Source organism: Protomyctophum parallelum, assembly GCF_964188405.1.
Source record: "Protomyctophum parallelum genome assembly, chromosome: 19".
Classification (NCBI taxonomy): Eukaryota; Metazoa; Chordata; class Actinopteri; order Myctophiformes; family Myctophidae; genus Protomyctophum; species Protomyctophum parallelum.
In genome coordinates, this window is record NC_139717.1 from 23,333,143 (window position 1) to 23,351,182 (window position 18,040).

General features: G+C 42.7%; 1 protein-coding gene across 1 annotated transcript in view; it reads right to left on the bottom strand.

Annotated features, from left to right (window-relative positions):
- The window catches only part of cnih3 (cornichon family AMPA receptor auxiliary protein 3), a gene marked incomplete at both ends in the record, with an annotated part of 89,394 nt that overhangs the window by 5,142 nt on the left and 66,212 nt on the right, over nt 1–18,040 (bottom strand). Inside the window, one exon of the mRNA XM_083789731.1 lies at nt 1,551–1,663. Coding sequence (XP_083645857.1) covers nt 1,551–1,663 — 113 coding nt within the window. The remainder of the gene's footprint in view (nt 1–1,550; nt 1,664–18,040) is intronic.

Consider the following 18,040-nt stretch of genomic DNA (forward strand, 5'->3'; position numbering starts at 1 on the left):
GGCTCTTTTTTGAAGAAAAGCCTTATACACATTGCTGAGCACAAGCATGTACAGCCAGGCATACGGAGGGTAAGGCTCTCTGTTCCGCCTATAAGCCCAGCAATCTCTCTGTTTATTCAGCTCCTTATCGCTCCCTTGCTCTCTCCTCCAAGTAACCTTGTAAATATTAGATGTCTCTCTCCCTTCACTGTCTCTCTCTCTCTCTTTCTCACTCTTCTCATCTCTCCGCTGTGCCTGGAGCAGCAACCGTTAGCCGGTGGGCATCTGGCACAATCTACAATTAATCAGACAGCAAGATGTTTTCCTCCTCCTCCTCCTCTCTCCTTCGCCCCTCTCCTAACCCCTTCCATATTCCTCTCAGCTTGACCTCCCCCCAAACCTGGTCTCCTCTCTTCTCCATTTCCTCCCCTTGTTCTACTCGTTCCCTCTCACCTCTCCTCCTTTCCTGAACACTCTGGTCTTCTTGCTCATCTCCCCCGTCTCTCCTCTCCTCCGTCCTCCTCTTCTCCTCTTATACCCCATCATCTCTTTTGTCTTCTCTATTGCCCCTCCTCTATCTGTGGCACAGTGCTTCAACCATCTGAGCTGCAGGATACTCAACTTCAATATACTGTCACGTACTGACCAGATGCCCCATATACCGGCCACCGAATGGTGATCGTGGGTTAATTGACCTAGACAACGACACACTGGACTGGCTTGCTGCAACGGAGATGAAGGTCTAATGACATACGACAGAAGAATATATTGTCAATAGGAATGGGACTCGAGGGACATCATATTTTAAAAAATAATTGTGAAAAGGGGATCCTTAACAATGTTTTACATTAAAATTAAACAGTTATCTCCAGAGAAGGGGTATGATGGCACTGGCAAAAACCATAATGATTAAATTTGCTGCAAATCTATTTCCCTTTTAGTCACATTCAGCGTACCATTGGAATTGCATTAGGGAACGTACACGTTGATGCATAGCCTATGTACACGTTGTCCTAGCGCAACATATGGTGATGTATTGTCAGGAGGTAATTGCAACAACCACCGCTCTTGTGAAAAATGAAAACGGGACGGCCAAATATGGATCCGATGGTAATTCCGACGGAGCATTAGTCCTATACATACGGGAACAACGGTCGGACTAGCGCTCGAACAGGCGCTGCTCCCGTGCTTGGGGTTATGGTTGGGTTTGAGGTGGGTTGTCGGACCAATAATAGTGTCAGGAACTAAAGCTTGTACCCGGCCCAAATAACCGAAACTTTACGCGATTCTGCCAATAATCATATTCTTTGAGACACACATCCGAGTTTTTGCAGGGTCACACAGGGGATCACGTGACGCTGATCCCCTTCCCCTATTCGCTCATACAAGGACATGACGTATGTGTAGGCAGAAGAATACACATGCGCACAAGCATGTGCACACACACACACACACACACACGCACGCACGCACGCAGGCACACACACACACACACACACACACACACACACACACACACACACACACACACACACACACACACTACGTATTGTAGTTTGTAGGGTAGTTACCTCCATGTGTTGTAGAACAGCAGTGGGATGTTGAGGCCTACAGTGAGCCACTCCTGAGCACACAGGAACATGATGCAGAACAGACCATGGATGGAATACTCTGGCAACACCAACTGAGAACAGAGCAGAAGAAAGGTTGAGGGAGGGAGGAGAGAGAGAGAGAGAGAGAGAGAGAGAGAGAGAGAGAGAGAGAGAGAGAGAGAGAGAGAGAGAGAGAGAGAGAGAGAGAGAGAGAGAGAGAGAGAGAGAGAGAGAGAGAGAGAGAGAGAGAGAGAGAGAGAGAGAGAGAGAGAGAGGGGGGGGGGGAACAGGAGGAGAAGGGAATGGAGGAAGAGAAGGGAATGGAGGAAGGGAAGAGAAAGAGGGAAATAGTGAAGGAGAGAGACAGAGAGAAGTGGAGGAGAGCAGACAGGTTGGAAAAAATAACTGATTATTCAGATCAGCAAACTATAAAATTATCATATCAAGAAGCAGATAAAAGAAATGTATATTGATGACAAGCTCATGGACATCAGCAATGGACCCTTTTCACTCTCGACATTTTGCACGTGACAGATGGGAAACAGCTTAAAAGGACATTTCACTTCCAAACATGTCTGAAAGTGAAATATCCCTTTAATAACATTCACTGTGGGTGTGTTTCGTACAGTATATGTGTTACTGTGTGCCAGGGCCACAGCATGAACAACTCCAGCTAACATCATGCTGGCACCAGTGGGAGTTAAAAGTCACTGTTTTCCCAAGTATCAAGTTAACAGGTCCTGCTTAACACACAGGCTTACGGGGCTGCATCCCTCGGCGCGAGGCTCCAAGGGGCACACATACTCAACCTCCCGGCAGCAGCAATTAACTAAACTCTCCCCCTACATCCTATAATATGCCTTGTTGCCGTGTGTCGTGTGGGATCCCAGACTGGATCCCGTGAGCAGTGAATACAGTTAACTGCTGCCTGAAGGTCTGTTCGGTCAGTCCTTTATCGTTTTATTTTCTCCATTTTCTCCACCACCATCACAGTGACACACGGAATTCAAATTAATAAGGCCTAATTATATCAGTATACTGGTTTGCTCATGGTGTGGAGGTGGTGGCTCAGGGGGTAGAGTGGCTGGATGGTAACCGCAAGGTTGCCAGTTCGAACCTGGGCTCCCCCAGAGTTCGTGTCGAAGTGTCCTTGAGCAAGACACTGAACCCCTAATTGCTCCTGATGTGCTTGGTTGGTGCCTTGCATGGTTTCCACCGCCATCGATGTGTGAATGTGTGTACTGTGAATGGGTGAATGTATAATGCACAATCTATGTAAATAATAAATATAAATGCTATATAAATATAAATGTAAATAAAATGTACCATTTCAGCAGCTAAATCAGTATTATGCATCAATTACGAAAAGATCGTCCAGTCAAGAGAGGATGATACACAAAACATACAGTATCAGCATTTAGACCCGAGGACGATTCTACAAAATGTCTGCTAAATCCTGACAGTTCTCTGAAAAACCCATGTTTCTATATCAGTGGTTCTCAAACATTTTCATGTCAAGAACCCCTAGGAATTATATGTAAATTGGCTGCCGACCCCCATCTGAAAATATGTAGTTCCAGGGAAGCAAAGATTTGAGTTAAAAGCGTTCGCTCTGAAAGAATAAATATTTAATGATTTGCGGCACATTTTCACTATTTTTCATTAGCTAAAGTATAACATAATGCTTAAAACACCAAAAGGGGTTCACCGCCCTGAATGGGAGGCATCGGCGCTCTAATGACGCGGTTGAACACTGCATTCTTGAACCTTTTGGAGCCGTTTCATACAGTACACATTCACAATGAGTTGCTCTTGACCTCTGAAGGTCAAGGGGCACATATACTCGACCTCCCGGCAGCAGCAATTAACTAAACTCTCCCCCTCCCTACATCCTATATGCCTTGTTGCCGTGCGGGACACAGTATAGCTTTAATGTAACAGTACAGCAGCTTTAATGTTTTTATTACATTGTAAAATAGGCCTAGACTGTGTCTGTCTGGTGAGTACTAAAATATATAGGGTGCTGTCCATGGTGCTGTCCATGGTGCTGACACTGTCTTTACTGTCTTGTTTCCAACTTCCAAGGTGGTGTGTGTGTGCGCCATGGGCAGTCAGCCAGATATTTCGTGAAGCCTCATTTGAAATCGGTAGTTCATATAATGGCCTGTTGTGGCGCTGGACTGGACCCAAAAAGCCCCATAGCTCCATAGAGGCCCATGTATTTTGGCCCAACTTCACCTAGACTGTATTACCTTAATAAACATGGTCATGAATACTTTCTGCTTCCAGTCACTAGTTTAAAGTCTCATTTCTAATGTCATAATATTCTTTTTGGAAAATTATGGTCCCATTTATTAAAAAAATGACCATAAAGTCGCGCATGTTCTGAGGGGCGTGGCTACCGTTACAGTCTATGATCGGGATTCCACTCCCACTCGAGTCAAAATAAAAACCAACGGAGAAGAAGGGGGGAAGTCCCGCCTCGTTGTCTGGGCCAGCCAATGGCCAGCTGGGCTAAAACGGATCTAGAAAGATGGCGACTTACAGTGCATTAGAATGCAAGGGATTTCAGGCTTCATTTTACGTTCATGTTAGACCCGGGGAACGCTTTGTCCATATTTTTTACAGTCTATGGTGTGCGCGCGCACGCACACACGCACGCATGCATGCACGCACAGACGCACGCACGCACGCACTCAACTACTATCAGCTCACTCTGTTGTTCCCTATAGCTCCTTTACTCTCTTCATGTGCCAAAGCAAACATTGCTAACAGCAAAATACAATTGACGTAATTAAAACAAACTATAACTACTATAGCAGAACTAGCCTTGTATACGGTTGCTAATTAAAATGTAGAACACATCAAAAGATGAGCATGTACAGTATCAGTTGTACAGTATCTATCCAATATGAGGAGGAGCAAATTGGCCTCCATGCACATGCCCCACGGGCACATATCCTATAGCCTGGAGGGACGGTGGGTCAGTAGGTTATAAACTCACAAAAAATAACAAAGGTGTCGTTGACGGATATATTCAGGGATTGAGTCCCATGGCTTGCTGACAGCACAAGAAATATGATGCTGATGGCATAGTCTGTCAGATTAGCTGTGGGCAGATACACACACACACACACACACACACACACACACACACACACACACACACACACACACACACACACACACACACACACACACACACACACACACACACACACACACACACACACACACACACACACACACACACACACACACACACACACACACACAGGCAGCAGCAGATCCAGCAGTGCTGTTGTAATCATAAAGGGACATCGCTTCACATGATGCATTGTAGGAAATGGACGTTGTATTCCTCTACAGATATATGTCCTCCTTTTCCTCTCTCCTTGCATGCAGGTTTCCATGGATCTTGCCATGTTGCATCTCAGTGGTTACGACTGAGACACAAGGAAGATTAAGTGAAGAAAATGAGGACGTAATTTAGGAGACACCGTACTGTATGTAAGGAGCGGCATGAAGACACAAACCGACATCACAAAACAGCAGTCGGGCACAGCAACCGGTCATGCTGCTGTTGCCGATTGTATCAGTACATAGTCTCAAGTAGGCCTAAGGGCCGATTCATACTCCTATTTTACCGCTGCAGTGCCGAAATGATTTCGGCTCATCAGAAATCTTCAGTAGCACCGAAGAGCCGACTTTAGCCGAACAGACTTTTAATCGGCTCTAAAATAGGAGTATGTATTGCGCATAAGGAATCATACTGTAGGTGTTCAAATCCAAGTCGAGTTGCAATTATTTTAAGATGATGAAGTTGAGCCTGAAGTTGGCAAATTAAATACTGATGTAGTAGAACTCAGGTCAAAGTCACAGTGACTTGAGTCCACACCTCTACCTAGTCCACACAAACTGTGACTGCCATAATTATGATTTTTGTCATTCATTTGTTTTACTATTTTCTTATTTGGTTATTTTGGTAAAAATGTTCCCCAAAGTGTGTTTGCCGTATTTATCCGGTAGAAGTTATTGCAGCTTCCGTCTGTGTGCTGAGCGGACGAGAGTTTGTTTGTTTGTTACTTGGAGCGTATCACAAGTTAAAGTCTTCATTGTTTATGTTCATTATGGGTTCCAACCACTTCATTCCCTTTTGATACTACATGCAGCCAGTGAGATGAATACTAGTTTTACGTGCATTTTATGTTCATTATCTTTATGTGCTTTATTGTTCCGAGTCTGATCACTGTTTGTTGTGTGTGTTTTGACAGTTTTGACGTTGGTTTATTTAAAAGAAGGCAAGAAATAAAGCCTGCACCAGTACCACAGAACAACTGACATCACTGGGAGTGACACAAACAAACAAACAAACAAACGGAATAAAGGAAAATAATTGGCAATTCATTGCAAAGCGAAACCAAGGAAGCCAGCAGTCAAGCTGACATGTTACGATACTGTAGTTTATATAACCATTGGATGATTGCATGATTAGTAGATGAGCCCTGGGGATTTGTGCAATTAAGAAATTAAAATTATACCACCTATCAAAGGAGCAAATTCACACATTTGGTAACATGATGTGCCTGATACACTGTAGAGGTGCTAGCTCCTAAAAGCAGACTTCACGCCCACATTACAGTCTCAGAAACACAGAGAAAAGCCTATAGGGGCCGTTTCCCTCTGCTGCTCTGTTATTAGACGGGTTACATAATAATGTGCGAGTCCTGATGACTTAATTTGCAATTTTTGCGTCCTTTGGAGTCAAAGTTGGAATTGAGTTGCAGCGCGCCAGTTCACTTGTTTCTTGCTAAATACCAGACATACTGTGTATCAAGTTGGGGAAAACGAAATGACATAGCCAGGCCTTTTAAATCTGTCAACAGACGATTATAATGGAATTGCATCTTCCCAGGGTTTCTGAGGCAAAAGATAATATACAGCAACTGAATATACATGCAGCATAAGCAGGGCAAAGTATAAAGGGAACTAGAAAAAGTGCCCTTCTGGGCACAGGTCTGCACCAGGAGGATAGGAGTGTGTTTGATGTTTGGCAAAATGTTTAGGAGTAATATAAACGTAACATATAAAATAAAATATTTATTATTCTTTTGGAACAATTTTGTTCATTTTGTTGAGGAAATGCAGAGCCAGATTTGCCTGGCTAATAAGCCAGACCGAATCAGCCGTTGGCAAAAAAAATCCCTTCTGAAATGATGGCTCCAATAATGGTACGTTAGCCAGGCTGATCCACCTCGATCTGCTGGTCTTGTTGGTGAATAAATATGATATAAATAAATTTAAAAAAGCCTAATGAGATTAGTCATATAAAGAAATGAGAAGCCACACAAAATAGGGCCCACTGGGTTTTAATTAAAAAAAAATATTTTGCTCCAATATGTATAGACAAAAATAATTCAGTTCTCTGTCTCTCAGGAAAAAGATCTCAGGTTGGGGCTCTTTTGTGAGACGTGATTGTCACAAAAATTAGCTTATAAAGATTGATTTGCACGATTCAAGAGTGAACTGAAATGCATCTCAGCTGTTAAGACTGTGTGCTAAATAATCATATCTCACTACCTGTCAACATTGTATATTGCTGTACCACTTGCTACTCAATGACTACAATAAGAGTTTAAAGAAATCTCTGACCTAACAGATCCATTTCCTCAGTAATAATCATGGGACTAAATTAATTGGTACGAATAATTGATCCAGTAGTGATGCGTTTCCTATAAAAGTTTTTACACTGCAGTTGCCAAGCACACGTGTTTCATCCAATCATAATGCACGACTGAAGCCAATTAGTGTATGAAACACAATGCCACACAGAATTGTTGTGATATGGCATTACATAATTAATGACTGCTTCCTTATCACTCTTCACTCAAACATGACAACCATCAGCATTAACATAACAGTGAGTGTAGCCTGCATTTATGTGAGTGTAGCCTGCATTAAATCAGCAGTAAATATGCCTAGTGTAATGCATTCCAAGTGGCAACATGCCTCCACCCAGATTGCGTGGAGCTTAGCTTCAGAATGAGAAACACACAGAGATGGCAGAGCTCGAGTCCCATCAGTCATTACCATAATGAATTTAGACCAGCCCTCCCAAACACGGTTATATCTCCAGGCGAGAGTCCATATAGGAATCACCTGTTTCAATATAGTCTTTCAATGCTCCTTTCTTCTTGACACCTCATCAGACAAACAAGCTAAGTGTGTTTGCTCATTGGTCTCCAAAAGCAATAGAAACATTTGGAAGCTGTTTAAAGGAACTTTGAAGGAACAGGAATTTGGCAAATCTCTCTCTCTCCATCTATTTCTATCTCATTCTCCCTCTGAACAATATTTACTTCATATCTCCATCCCTGTCACGTGACATTCACGTGACAGGGATGGAGATCCAGTAAGACGCCCTCAGGCGTCTTACTGGATGAATAAAATGGACTTGGCCATGGGACGGGAGGCAGGGTACTGTACAGAGCATGTTGAGATGGGACGGGAGGCAGGGTACTGTACAGAGCATGTTGAGACAGGAGGCAGGGTCCTGTACAGAGCATGTTGAGAGCGTGTAGATCTGCTCGTACTTTAGACATTGTGATTTTTGTATAGTTTTCTATTTCGGTAAATGTTGTTGCGACCGAAGTTTAGTTTTCATACTGTGCATAAATGTTCCATTTCCCATTGTATTCCCTGCTTCAATTGCGTTGCAATTAATTGTCCCTCGAGGGAAAATAGCCAACATAATGTGTCGATCTTATTGTAGATCATCTATTTTCACTAGGATTATGTACAGTATAAGCCCTATGGGTTTTATATACTTTAGCTGAAGTGGCTAAATGTATAAAGAAACATTTTAATATGTGTTGAAAATCTAAGTGAATCACATCACTGTCACATCAAACACAAGCATGACTTCTATTTGAGTTGCTGACCCTTCATAATGTATATGCTATTAGCTAACTCTACTGTATTCATGAAGCATACTGTACACCTGTCACGGTTAATGTATAATTTTAAAGGTCTATACTGTGTGTGCTGAAATTGCATGGTCCCTAAGCTTTCTTACGCAGCTGAACGGTATAATGCACCTTTAGAGAGGCAGCATTTTGGATACATTATTTACATGCAGCCTACTTGCCTCTTAATACCAGAAAAACACTTTCCCGATGAAGAGCACTTCAACAGCAGGAGACAAGGAAAACAGCTGCTCGGACAAAAACTATAAATATAACCAGTGGCTTAGACATAAACACAATATGGCATGTGCACATCACACACGCACACACACACACACACACACACACACACACACACACACACACACACACACACGCACACACAGTACATGTACACACATGTATGCAAAGTTGCAAATTGTATGCATGAATGTGCACAGATTACAACACACATGGAATGTACAGGCTGGCACACAGGTGTGCGTGTGCGTGTACTGTGTGTGTGTGTGTGTGTGTGTGTGTGTGTGTGTGTGTGTGTGTGTGTGTGTGTGTGTGTGTGTGTGTGTGTGTGTGTGTGTGTGTGTGCGCGCGCATGCCTTAAATCCACTACATTCAAAGCGGCCCACCGTGCACAGAAAACAGCCTCATTAAAAAACAAATAGTCACACTAAGCTTTACCACCTCCCCTATCCATCAAATCCCCATTGTACAACATTTAAAACCATTCAAACCAAAGCACAATGCACAACATTATCTTCCACGTGCAAAACAACATGCTTGCAATGCAAAGGACATAAACCGTCATGCAAATGCAGCCGACTTTCAGTATAGTGAACATGTAATGCACGCTTCCCTGTCAGTAGACACGACTATGAACTTAACCCATTTTGGCCTGAGGAAATTTAAAGAATGTCATTTTAAAATGTATTTTTTTCTGAAAAACCTCATGTTTCTATATCAGTGGTTCTCAATATTCCAAAAATTATATGTAATTGGCCGCCGACCCCCATCTGAAAATATGTTGTTCCAGGGACCCCCCAGAAGCAAAGATTTGAGTTAAAAACTGAAACTCTGAAGGAATATATATTCAAATATTTGAGGCACATTTTCACGATAAAAAATAGCAGACCTACAAGTCGAGTGCCACGCTATGAGCTTGTAGATCTGCTATTCTTCAACAGCTAAAGCATAACATAATGCTAACACTAAAGGGGGTTCCCGCCCAGAATGGGTTAAGATGTAGGCCTATGTGACACCAGACAACTGGTGTAAATGCATGTACAAACACAAAATACATGCTGGTGTACTTGATGAGGCGAACCAAATAAACTATTCATACATTATGCCACTGCATGCTGTGTCATTGTTCAGTATGGCTGGTTTGTAATCTCACAGCACAGTGTGAACACACATGAGTGAATATTTAGGTAAATTCCTGGCAGACTGCCTGGCTCACTTCCAGATACTATGCAGATCTTTTTGTTTCATGAATATGATCAAATTAAAGCCTCACTGTGTAACTTTCTTTATGAATAAAATGCAATTTTGTCCAATCCCTGGTTCTCTCCCTGGTCTTCTATTGAGGCATTTGGATTGTTCATGTCTCACCGAGACCCAGGATCTGACATGAACTTTGACCCCGATGGTCAAGATTCAATATATCCCCTGCACTGCCCTCAGGCTCTATTGGCTCAATGTTAAAAATGTCAGCACTAGTGCAGGACACTGGGCTCAAATCCGGGGCAGAAGAGTAAAGTTATAGCTTCAATATAAATTAGTTATCATGTTGTCCAGAATGTCAAGAGGATATACTGTCTAGCACAAGTAAGACGCGCAAACGCGGGAAGCGAACGCAGCTCGTAAATTGCAATAACAACAATTAGAATAAATTACGTACTTTTCTTTTCTTTTTAAGTTTTCTACTGTGTGTGTGTGGTTGTGTGTGTGTGTGTGTGTGTATGTGTGTGTGTGTGTGTGTGTGTGTGTGTGTGTGTGTGTGTGTGTGTGTGTGTGTGTGTGTGTGTGTGTGTGTGTGTGTGTGCGCGCGTGTGTGTGTGTGTGTGCTACAGCTGCACCCTCTGGTGGCGGGCGGGTGGTGTCACAGCGGGACAGACAGACACACACACATACATGATCTGCAGGGTCTCATAGTTAGTGCTCATCGCGTTCGCAAAAAACCAAGTACATTTAGTAAGTGTATCATATGGTCTGTGCAGAAGCCTGCTGTGCTGCACGTTCACACGCAATCAGAATATGTGTCCTTTTGAATGTGTTGCTTAACGCCTGAAATAAAATTTGACCCACCAAAAAACTAACAATAAATGCAAACCGAAAAACGCAGTCAGATGACTAAACAAATCTGTGTACCATCATGCCAAAAGCGCATTTTGGCAAATTCCACAGGATTTGCTTTGGATGTAATAGTCTGTAGTGCACACGCACGCACGCACACGAAGAAGAACAAAAATTGGCAAATAGGAATGCAAATCAAAAAGTTATTGTTAAACTGAACAGGGCTCTGCTGGTGACCTTTCACTTAAGTTACAATACTGTACTTCTCTCTACATCTGGAATGTTCATACGTAAGTACAGTCTGGTGTTCTCACATGTGCAGGGTGGTGTGTATATTAACTGAATTTCCATACAAATGGATAGCAAACATATTTCTCCCCTTAATTGCAAATTGTCTCAGCACAACTCCTGCATCTTTGTGTATGTCTGTGTGGTGTGCAAGCATGCATATATTCATGTGCTCGTACTTGTGTGTAGTGTGTGCGTGCATGCGTGCGTGCGTGCGTGCGTGCATGCGTGCGTGCGTGCGTGTGCGACTGTGCGTGTGCATTGTGAGAGGGGCCCATCTGGGAGGTGCTCGGCTGGGACCGGAGATCTGTTTCTGGGGCTGGCGTGCCCCGAGGCCTCCCTTACACCCATCTGATCCATATTGATGCATCCATTCATGTGGGAACTCATTTCTTGCCTTACAGAGCTATTACCGCTGTCCCATGGCACACTGTTCCAGTCACTACTGGACAATCTACATCCCTCTCCACAGCTGCAGCCAGTATACTGCACACTCTGTTATTATATGCTGCCTGAATGCACACATTCTATCCATGTGTGCTGAAAGAAATGTTGCATCTTTCCATTTTGCAGATGGTGAGTTTTGCCACGCGATGGTTGTCTTCGGTCCCCCCCAAAAAAATACATATCTCGTAAACTTCTGGCTGAAATTCCATGGAATATTATATACTGTATTAAGACCACACACCTGTTCATCTCTAGTGCCACCCTATAGGCCAAATATTTCCACCTGCACTGTACAGTATACGATATCTCAAAATCGAATTGACGGATTGCCGTGAAGCTTGTGTGCATTCAAATGGCCTTGACCTATATGTACTGTAGCGCTGTGGATATATTATTTCCGCTGGAGGAGGAGGACACTTTTTATTACTCGTGATGTTGCAACTATACCCAGGTGGCCCCGACAGGAAGAACAAGCTGTTTCAAATGAATGTGTTGTTTGTTCCACCTCCGCCCTACACACGGAAAGAACAACGTGTACAACGAGCACAAAATATGACATTTCTTTCCTTTATACGTTTACCGGTATACTTCTTTTTCATCCCGATTCTATTTCTACCACACTGGAGATTTCTATTTAAGCATCCTTGAACTGAACTCTGGAAGGAACTATACAAAAACAAAACAAAAAACTTAACAATGAATTAGTATTATAATTAATAATCTCAGCTGGACCACATGGGAAAGAACAGTATACAAACTGAACACTAATCACTATATGCATTTCTAGCACCATGTTAGATTCACTCCTGCAGTGTATTGGTTATTTGAACTGCTCAAAGTATTCTGCATTTTTGCTCCACTGTTCCAAACTCCACAGACACATATTGAACCAGTTCATATAATACTGTGGACGACCTGTGTCACAATACCCCCCACCCCCACTACACTTATTCCAAATACAGTACAGTACAGTACAGTACAGTACAGTACAGTACAGTACAGTACAGTACAGTACAGTACAGTACAGTACAGTACAGTACAGTACAGTACAGTACAGTACAGTACAGTACAAACTCTAAAAGATTGCACTCACAGTACAGTCAGGAACACTCATATATTTAACCATTTTTGCAACAAATGTTATACAGTAGTTACAGTATACTTGCCGCTGATATGGCTCCACTCCATTATGACCTCAGGCATCATTGATACCCGAGGCCGAATCTGAAAACGCCTTCTAGGGACTGACCTAAGGTTTCTGAAAACCTTCAAACTCATTTTTTCATTTTTATAGTTATGTTGCTACATGTACTGTACAAGGGATCAGTGGACCGCTTCCGTGAGTATACTGTATACCAGGGGTCGGCAACCTCTTTGACTTGAAGTGTCGTGTTTTTATTTCATTGATAGTTAGTGTGCCATGTCAACATTATGTTGAATTCTGACTCCGCCATCCCAACAGATGTTGATTGTCCATAAATATAACGTTTCTTTCTTCTTCCTGACTATTTTCTTTCACATCAGGACATTATAATGATCATTATTAATAACCCACCTAGTATCTCCCAGACTCCCTTCCCCAGTCACAGTTCAGTTTGAATGAATGTAGAATTGTGCAGGATTTGCATGCATTTGAGAGAGCTTAATTTAATGTTCTTTTAAAAAGAAAAATCCTCTCTCGCACACTTATGCCAGTGTGCCTGTGATCACCCTTCACTGTGCCAATGTTGGTACCCGTGCCTAAGGTTGCCTATCCCTGCTGTATACTGTGCTTGGTAGGTATACGTGGCTAATTAATTAGTGAGTTAGTAACACATATTCAATCAAGCAGGCTGACAGCTGATTACAGCTGAGGCATGTGACTATATACACTGTATTCAGTGAGTACACACACACACACACACACACACGCACGCATGCGCGCGCACGCACGCGCACATGCACACGCACAGCATCAAAGTTTCATTTCCATAACCTAACAGCAACTAACACCTTCAGCTTTCATCTCTTTTCTTGCCAACCTGAAGTGAAGACCCTACAGTTTGAAACTCTCAGTTAAATGAATACTCCAGATCTGTCATGAATGTATGTGTTTATACCACTGGATGCTGGTTAGATGAGCTAGCCATGCATTCGCAGAGAAATTGTCCCTCCAGGCAATATGGGAAGATCCTACTTTCTATGATTTGCAGGACTTGAAGTGTGAGTATATTTCACTTTCATTTGAAAACACATTCTGAAAAGAAAAATTATGTATGAGCACACTCAGCACAGTGTGCGACTAAAGATTACAACCTACCATCGTCTTTTCAATCCAAAGTAAAAGTGTAATAAACTGAACAGTATGGAGTATAAAGTATAAAGTATAAACCTTGACACATGGATTTAAAAGGATGCCGTCAAAGCATGTTAAGAGTGATCATTACGCATTACGTCGGGAGCGACGGGTGATTTCCACATGTCGGACCTTCGGTGTGTCGGATCTGTGTGTGCATTCCTAACCACCACTGCCGAATAGAATAAAATGTAAATTAACTTACACAAAAATACTTTAACTGCACTAGCAGCCTCCCACCCAGAAAGCCAAGCTACAGTATAGCCCTTTTCTTTTCTGAGATCTCTCTCACGTAACAAACAGAATCCAGCACAATGCACTCTCCCTTCCTTCCCTGACTGGTTCATTTGTGTCCTTTCTTAATCCATTCTGACCTGAGATCAGATTCTAAAAATGTCTGTTTGAAAATGACAGTTTTCTGAAAAAGCTATGTTTCTATGTCAGTCGTTCTTCGATTTTTCAAAAATAGCAGACCTACAAGCTCGTAGCGCGCCACTCCACCAAAAGGGGTTCCCGCCTAAAATGGATTAATCTGGATGTAGCTGGGATGCCCGTTTTAGCTGCAGCAAATCTTCTCCACTGCCGGGAGATCAAAAAAAGCCTAGCTCACCAATTACTGTCTCTCTCTCCACTTCAGAACAGGCTACTGTAATTAAGCGCCGCAAAAAAATAATTATACTTATTTTACGCCTGTTAAAAAGACAGTTATTCCGCTGAGACCGATGGCATAATCATCTGTTATTAGGGGGAACAAGTAACTCTTCTATGATTCAGTAAAATATGCAATATCATTTTTATGAGACTGATTTATTTTTGTGTCTTTGATTCCAGACAACTGGGGACTGGTGAGAATACCACAGGAGTTCTGACCTGAGATCTGTGTTTATGAATGGGCTGGTCAGTGTGATGAGAATACCACAGGGGTGCTGACCTGAGATCTGTGTTTATGAATGGGCTGGTCAGTGTGATGAGAATACCACAGGGGTGCTGACCTGAGATCTGTGTGCATGAATGCAGCAGTTGACCAAGTGTCAAGTCCCATCATCCACTCTCCAGTAAGGTCAAGTGAGTCCACAAACAAAGCAAACCAGAAACATTGTATGATTTTAAAGTGAGTCTGTCTCTCTTTTCTCTCCCTGAAGAGAAAGAGTGTACACAGTATACTGTAGCTGTCAATCACCACAGCGTGCTCAAAAGGGTTTTGGGCTGCGCTGCGACATCAAAGCATCTCATTCAGCTTCTTCATCTCTCATTCAGCTTAAATATACGCCGAGCAGCTTCAAACAACATCCAGAGTTCTACTAAAACATATACGTATTCTCTCACAGAGGGGCAGGGCCTGCTCTGAAATAAAGTCTTCCTCACTAAAACATATACGTATTCTCTCACAGAGGGGCAGGGCCTGCTCTGAAATAAAGTCTTCCTCACTAAAACATATACGTACTCTCTCAGAGGGCCAAAGCATTTCCGGGACCCCCGGGAAATGCTTTGGCCATGTCTCGCGACCCCCGCCCCGCCCCTCTCCCCACCACCAATACAAACTGACTGCAAAAAAAACCTTAATAATAGAGAAAATATATCATAAATTAATATTGAAAACAGATATAATCTAATCATTAAGGGATGTTTATGCATGCACCACGTAATATGTACCCGAGGGTTCGCGACCCAGGGGTTGAGACCACTGGTGGTATGGTGTTCGGCATGAACAGCTCCAGGCCCCACGTGTCAGTGTAAAAAGGTCACATTTTAGAGGCATCACAAAATGAGCAATATTACCTTCAGCCAGGAAGGCCATGGAGATTATGAGAAACTGGGGCAGACCTAATATTGTCTCTGTCGGGTGGGAAACCCTGTATGTCCAAAACGGTTCCTATTTTCTCTTTTACCTTTTTTTTCTCCACCCTGTTTTGTGAAAATAGCCAATCTACAAGCTCTGTGCATTGCACAAAGAAGGGTATTTATTTATGGAATAAAATATATAATCAATAATCATATCCATTGAAATATGGAGATACAAGGTTTCCGCCCGGCGACAGCAACGATATGGAAGACTGAATACATGAATGAATAATTAAAGGGGTGGTCTGAGGAGACTCTGTTTGACTGTTAATGGGTATTGTATATCAGAGGTTCTCAAAGTGTGGTCCGGGGATATAATTGCAATATAATATAGCAAGTGTTCTGAACCTTGACTGTGACTTCCAGAAATATTCATGGACTGCCCATCATGAGAAGTATTTGCATACGCAAACGTTAATCCCCCCCCTTGTGTCAATACCATCCTCTAAACTAAAGACAGCCTTGTCTGTGACTATACTGTAGAACATTAGAAAAGGGTTAGTTTAAAGTATCTTTTGAGTGATTGATTAATTGATGATTGAATCATAAATTAAATCACTCAAAACACACACTTTAAAGACCGGCTAGTGAAATACAGGCATTATAATTTGAAGTTTCACTGAAAGCTATGTGTTTTTAACCAATCAGAACGACGCATCCCTCCAGGGTATGGGACGTTGCTCAGCTGCATGCGTGTGCACGACGTGTGCGTTGATTTTGTTTGTTGACAGAGACGGGCAGCGAAGCTCGTGGCTTATTTCTAACCTATAATGTTTTCAGATACATATTTTAGCGCGCTGATTAAGTTTAAAACGATCTGGATGTAATCTTGAATGAGATTAAAAACGGAGTAGGTCTGTAAACAGAAGCAGCTGTGTTTGGACGAATGTGCAGTCATGGGAATAAAACAGGTGAATGAAATCAAGCTTCATTTGTATTCATGCAGGACTCGACACGTCCTGCACGATATAAAAATACACAAAAATGGAAATTTTCCCATTGTTTTGGCATCCATTGTCAAGTATGCGAAAAACAAAGATATGTGAAAAACGTAATTTCACTAGGTCTTTAATCAGATTGTGCTTAATAAATGTTCAGCGTTTAAGTTCAGCAATTGTGTAGCTCTAAATCATGAAATTGTATTTTATCAGATGCCTCCAGCTCTCTCTCGCTCACACGCACTTCACTCTCTTCCACCTCACTATGTTCTCAATCTGTCTGCCCTCATCTCCTCTTTTTTTTCTCCACTTCACTCCTTCCCCCACGTACAGTGCAAAAGATGTGCATGTACAGTACAATCATGTGCTCTTCCTCCATGATACCTGATAAACACATACTGTAATTCTAACCGATCTCTGTTTCTCTATTGCTCTGACACCACTTCTCACCCCTCCTCTCTCAAATTGTCCTTCTCTCTCAGACTCCTCTCCCTCCGTCCTACATGGTCTCTCCCTGTACACCCCCCCCCCCCCCCCTGCACATGGACTCTCAGATACAGAGACAAGCTAATGAGTCCCTCCTCCATCCTCTTCCTCTCATGGATTCCATCCAAGGTCTGCCTCTCCACACTGCTTCATTAGTATACCCTTCATTACGTTGACATCAGCCTGCAGGTCGGAGAGAAACAAAGTGGGTATAGTATACGTGCCCATGCCTGTGTCCAGAGAAACAAAGTGGGTATAGTATACGTGCCCATGCCTGTGTCCAGAGAAACAAAGTGGGTATAGTATACGTGCCCATGCCTGTGTCCAGAGAAACAAAGTGGGTATAGTATACGTGCCCATGCCTGTGTCCAGAGAAACAAAGTGGGTATAGTATACGTGCCCATGCCTGTGTCCAGAGAAACAAAGTGGGTATAGTATACGTGCCCATGCCTGTGTCCAGAGAAACAAAGTGGGTATAGTATACGTGCCCATGCCTGTGTCCAGAGAAACAAAGTGGGTATAGTATACGTGCCCATGCCTGTGTCCAGAGAAACAAAGTGGGTATAGTATACGTGCCCATGCCTGTGTCCAGAGAAACAAAGTGGGTATAGTATACGTGCCCATGCCTGTGAGGACGAGGACGCAATTAGCTGCATGGCGAACTATGGGAAATTCTGACTTCATTGTTAAAAGTACATCTCTGTAAAGAGGAGAGCTAATGGACAGTCCTTTAGGCATGCATATCACAGCTCTCACAGCCAAGTAGTAGCCAACACCTGTAGACTGATCAGACTTCTGTCTAATTGGCAGATGAAAATTCCCTTTCAAATCAGAAAGAATCACACTTGTGTGAAGTAAGGGGCGCCTAGTGTATTC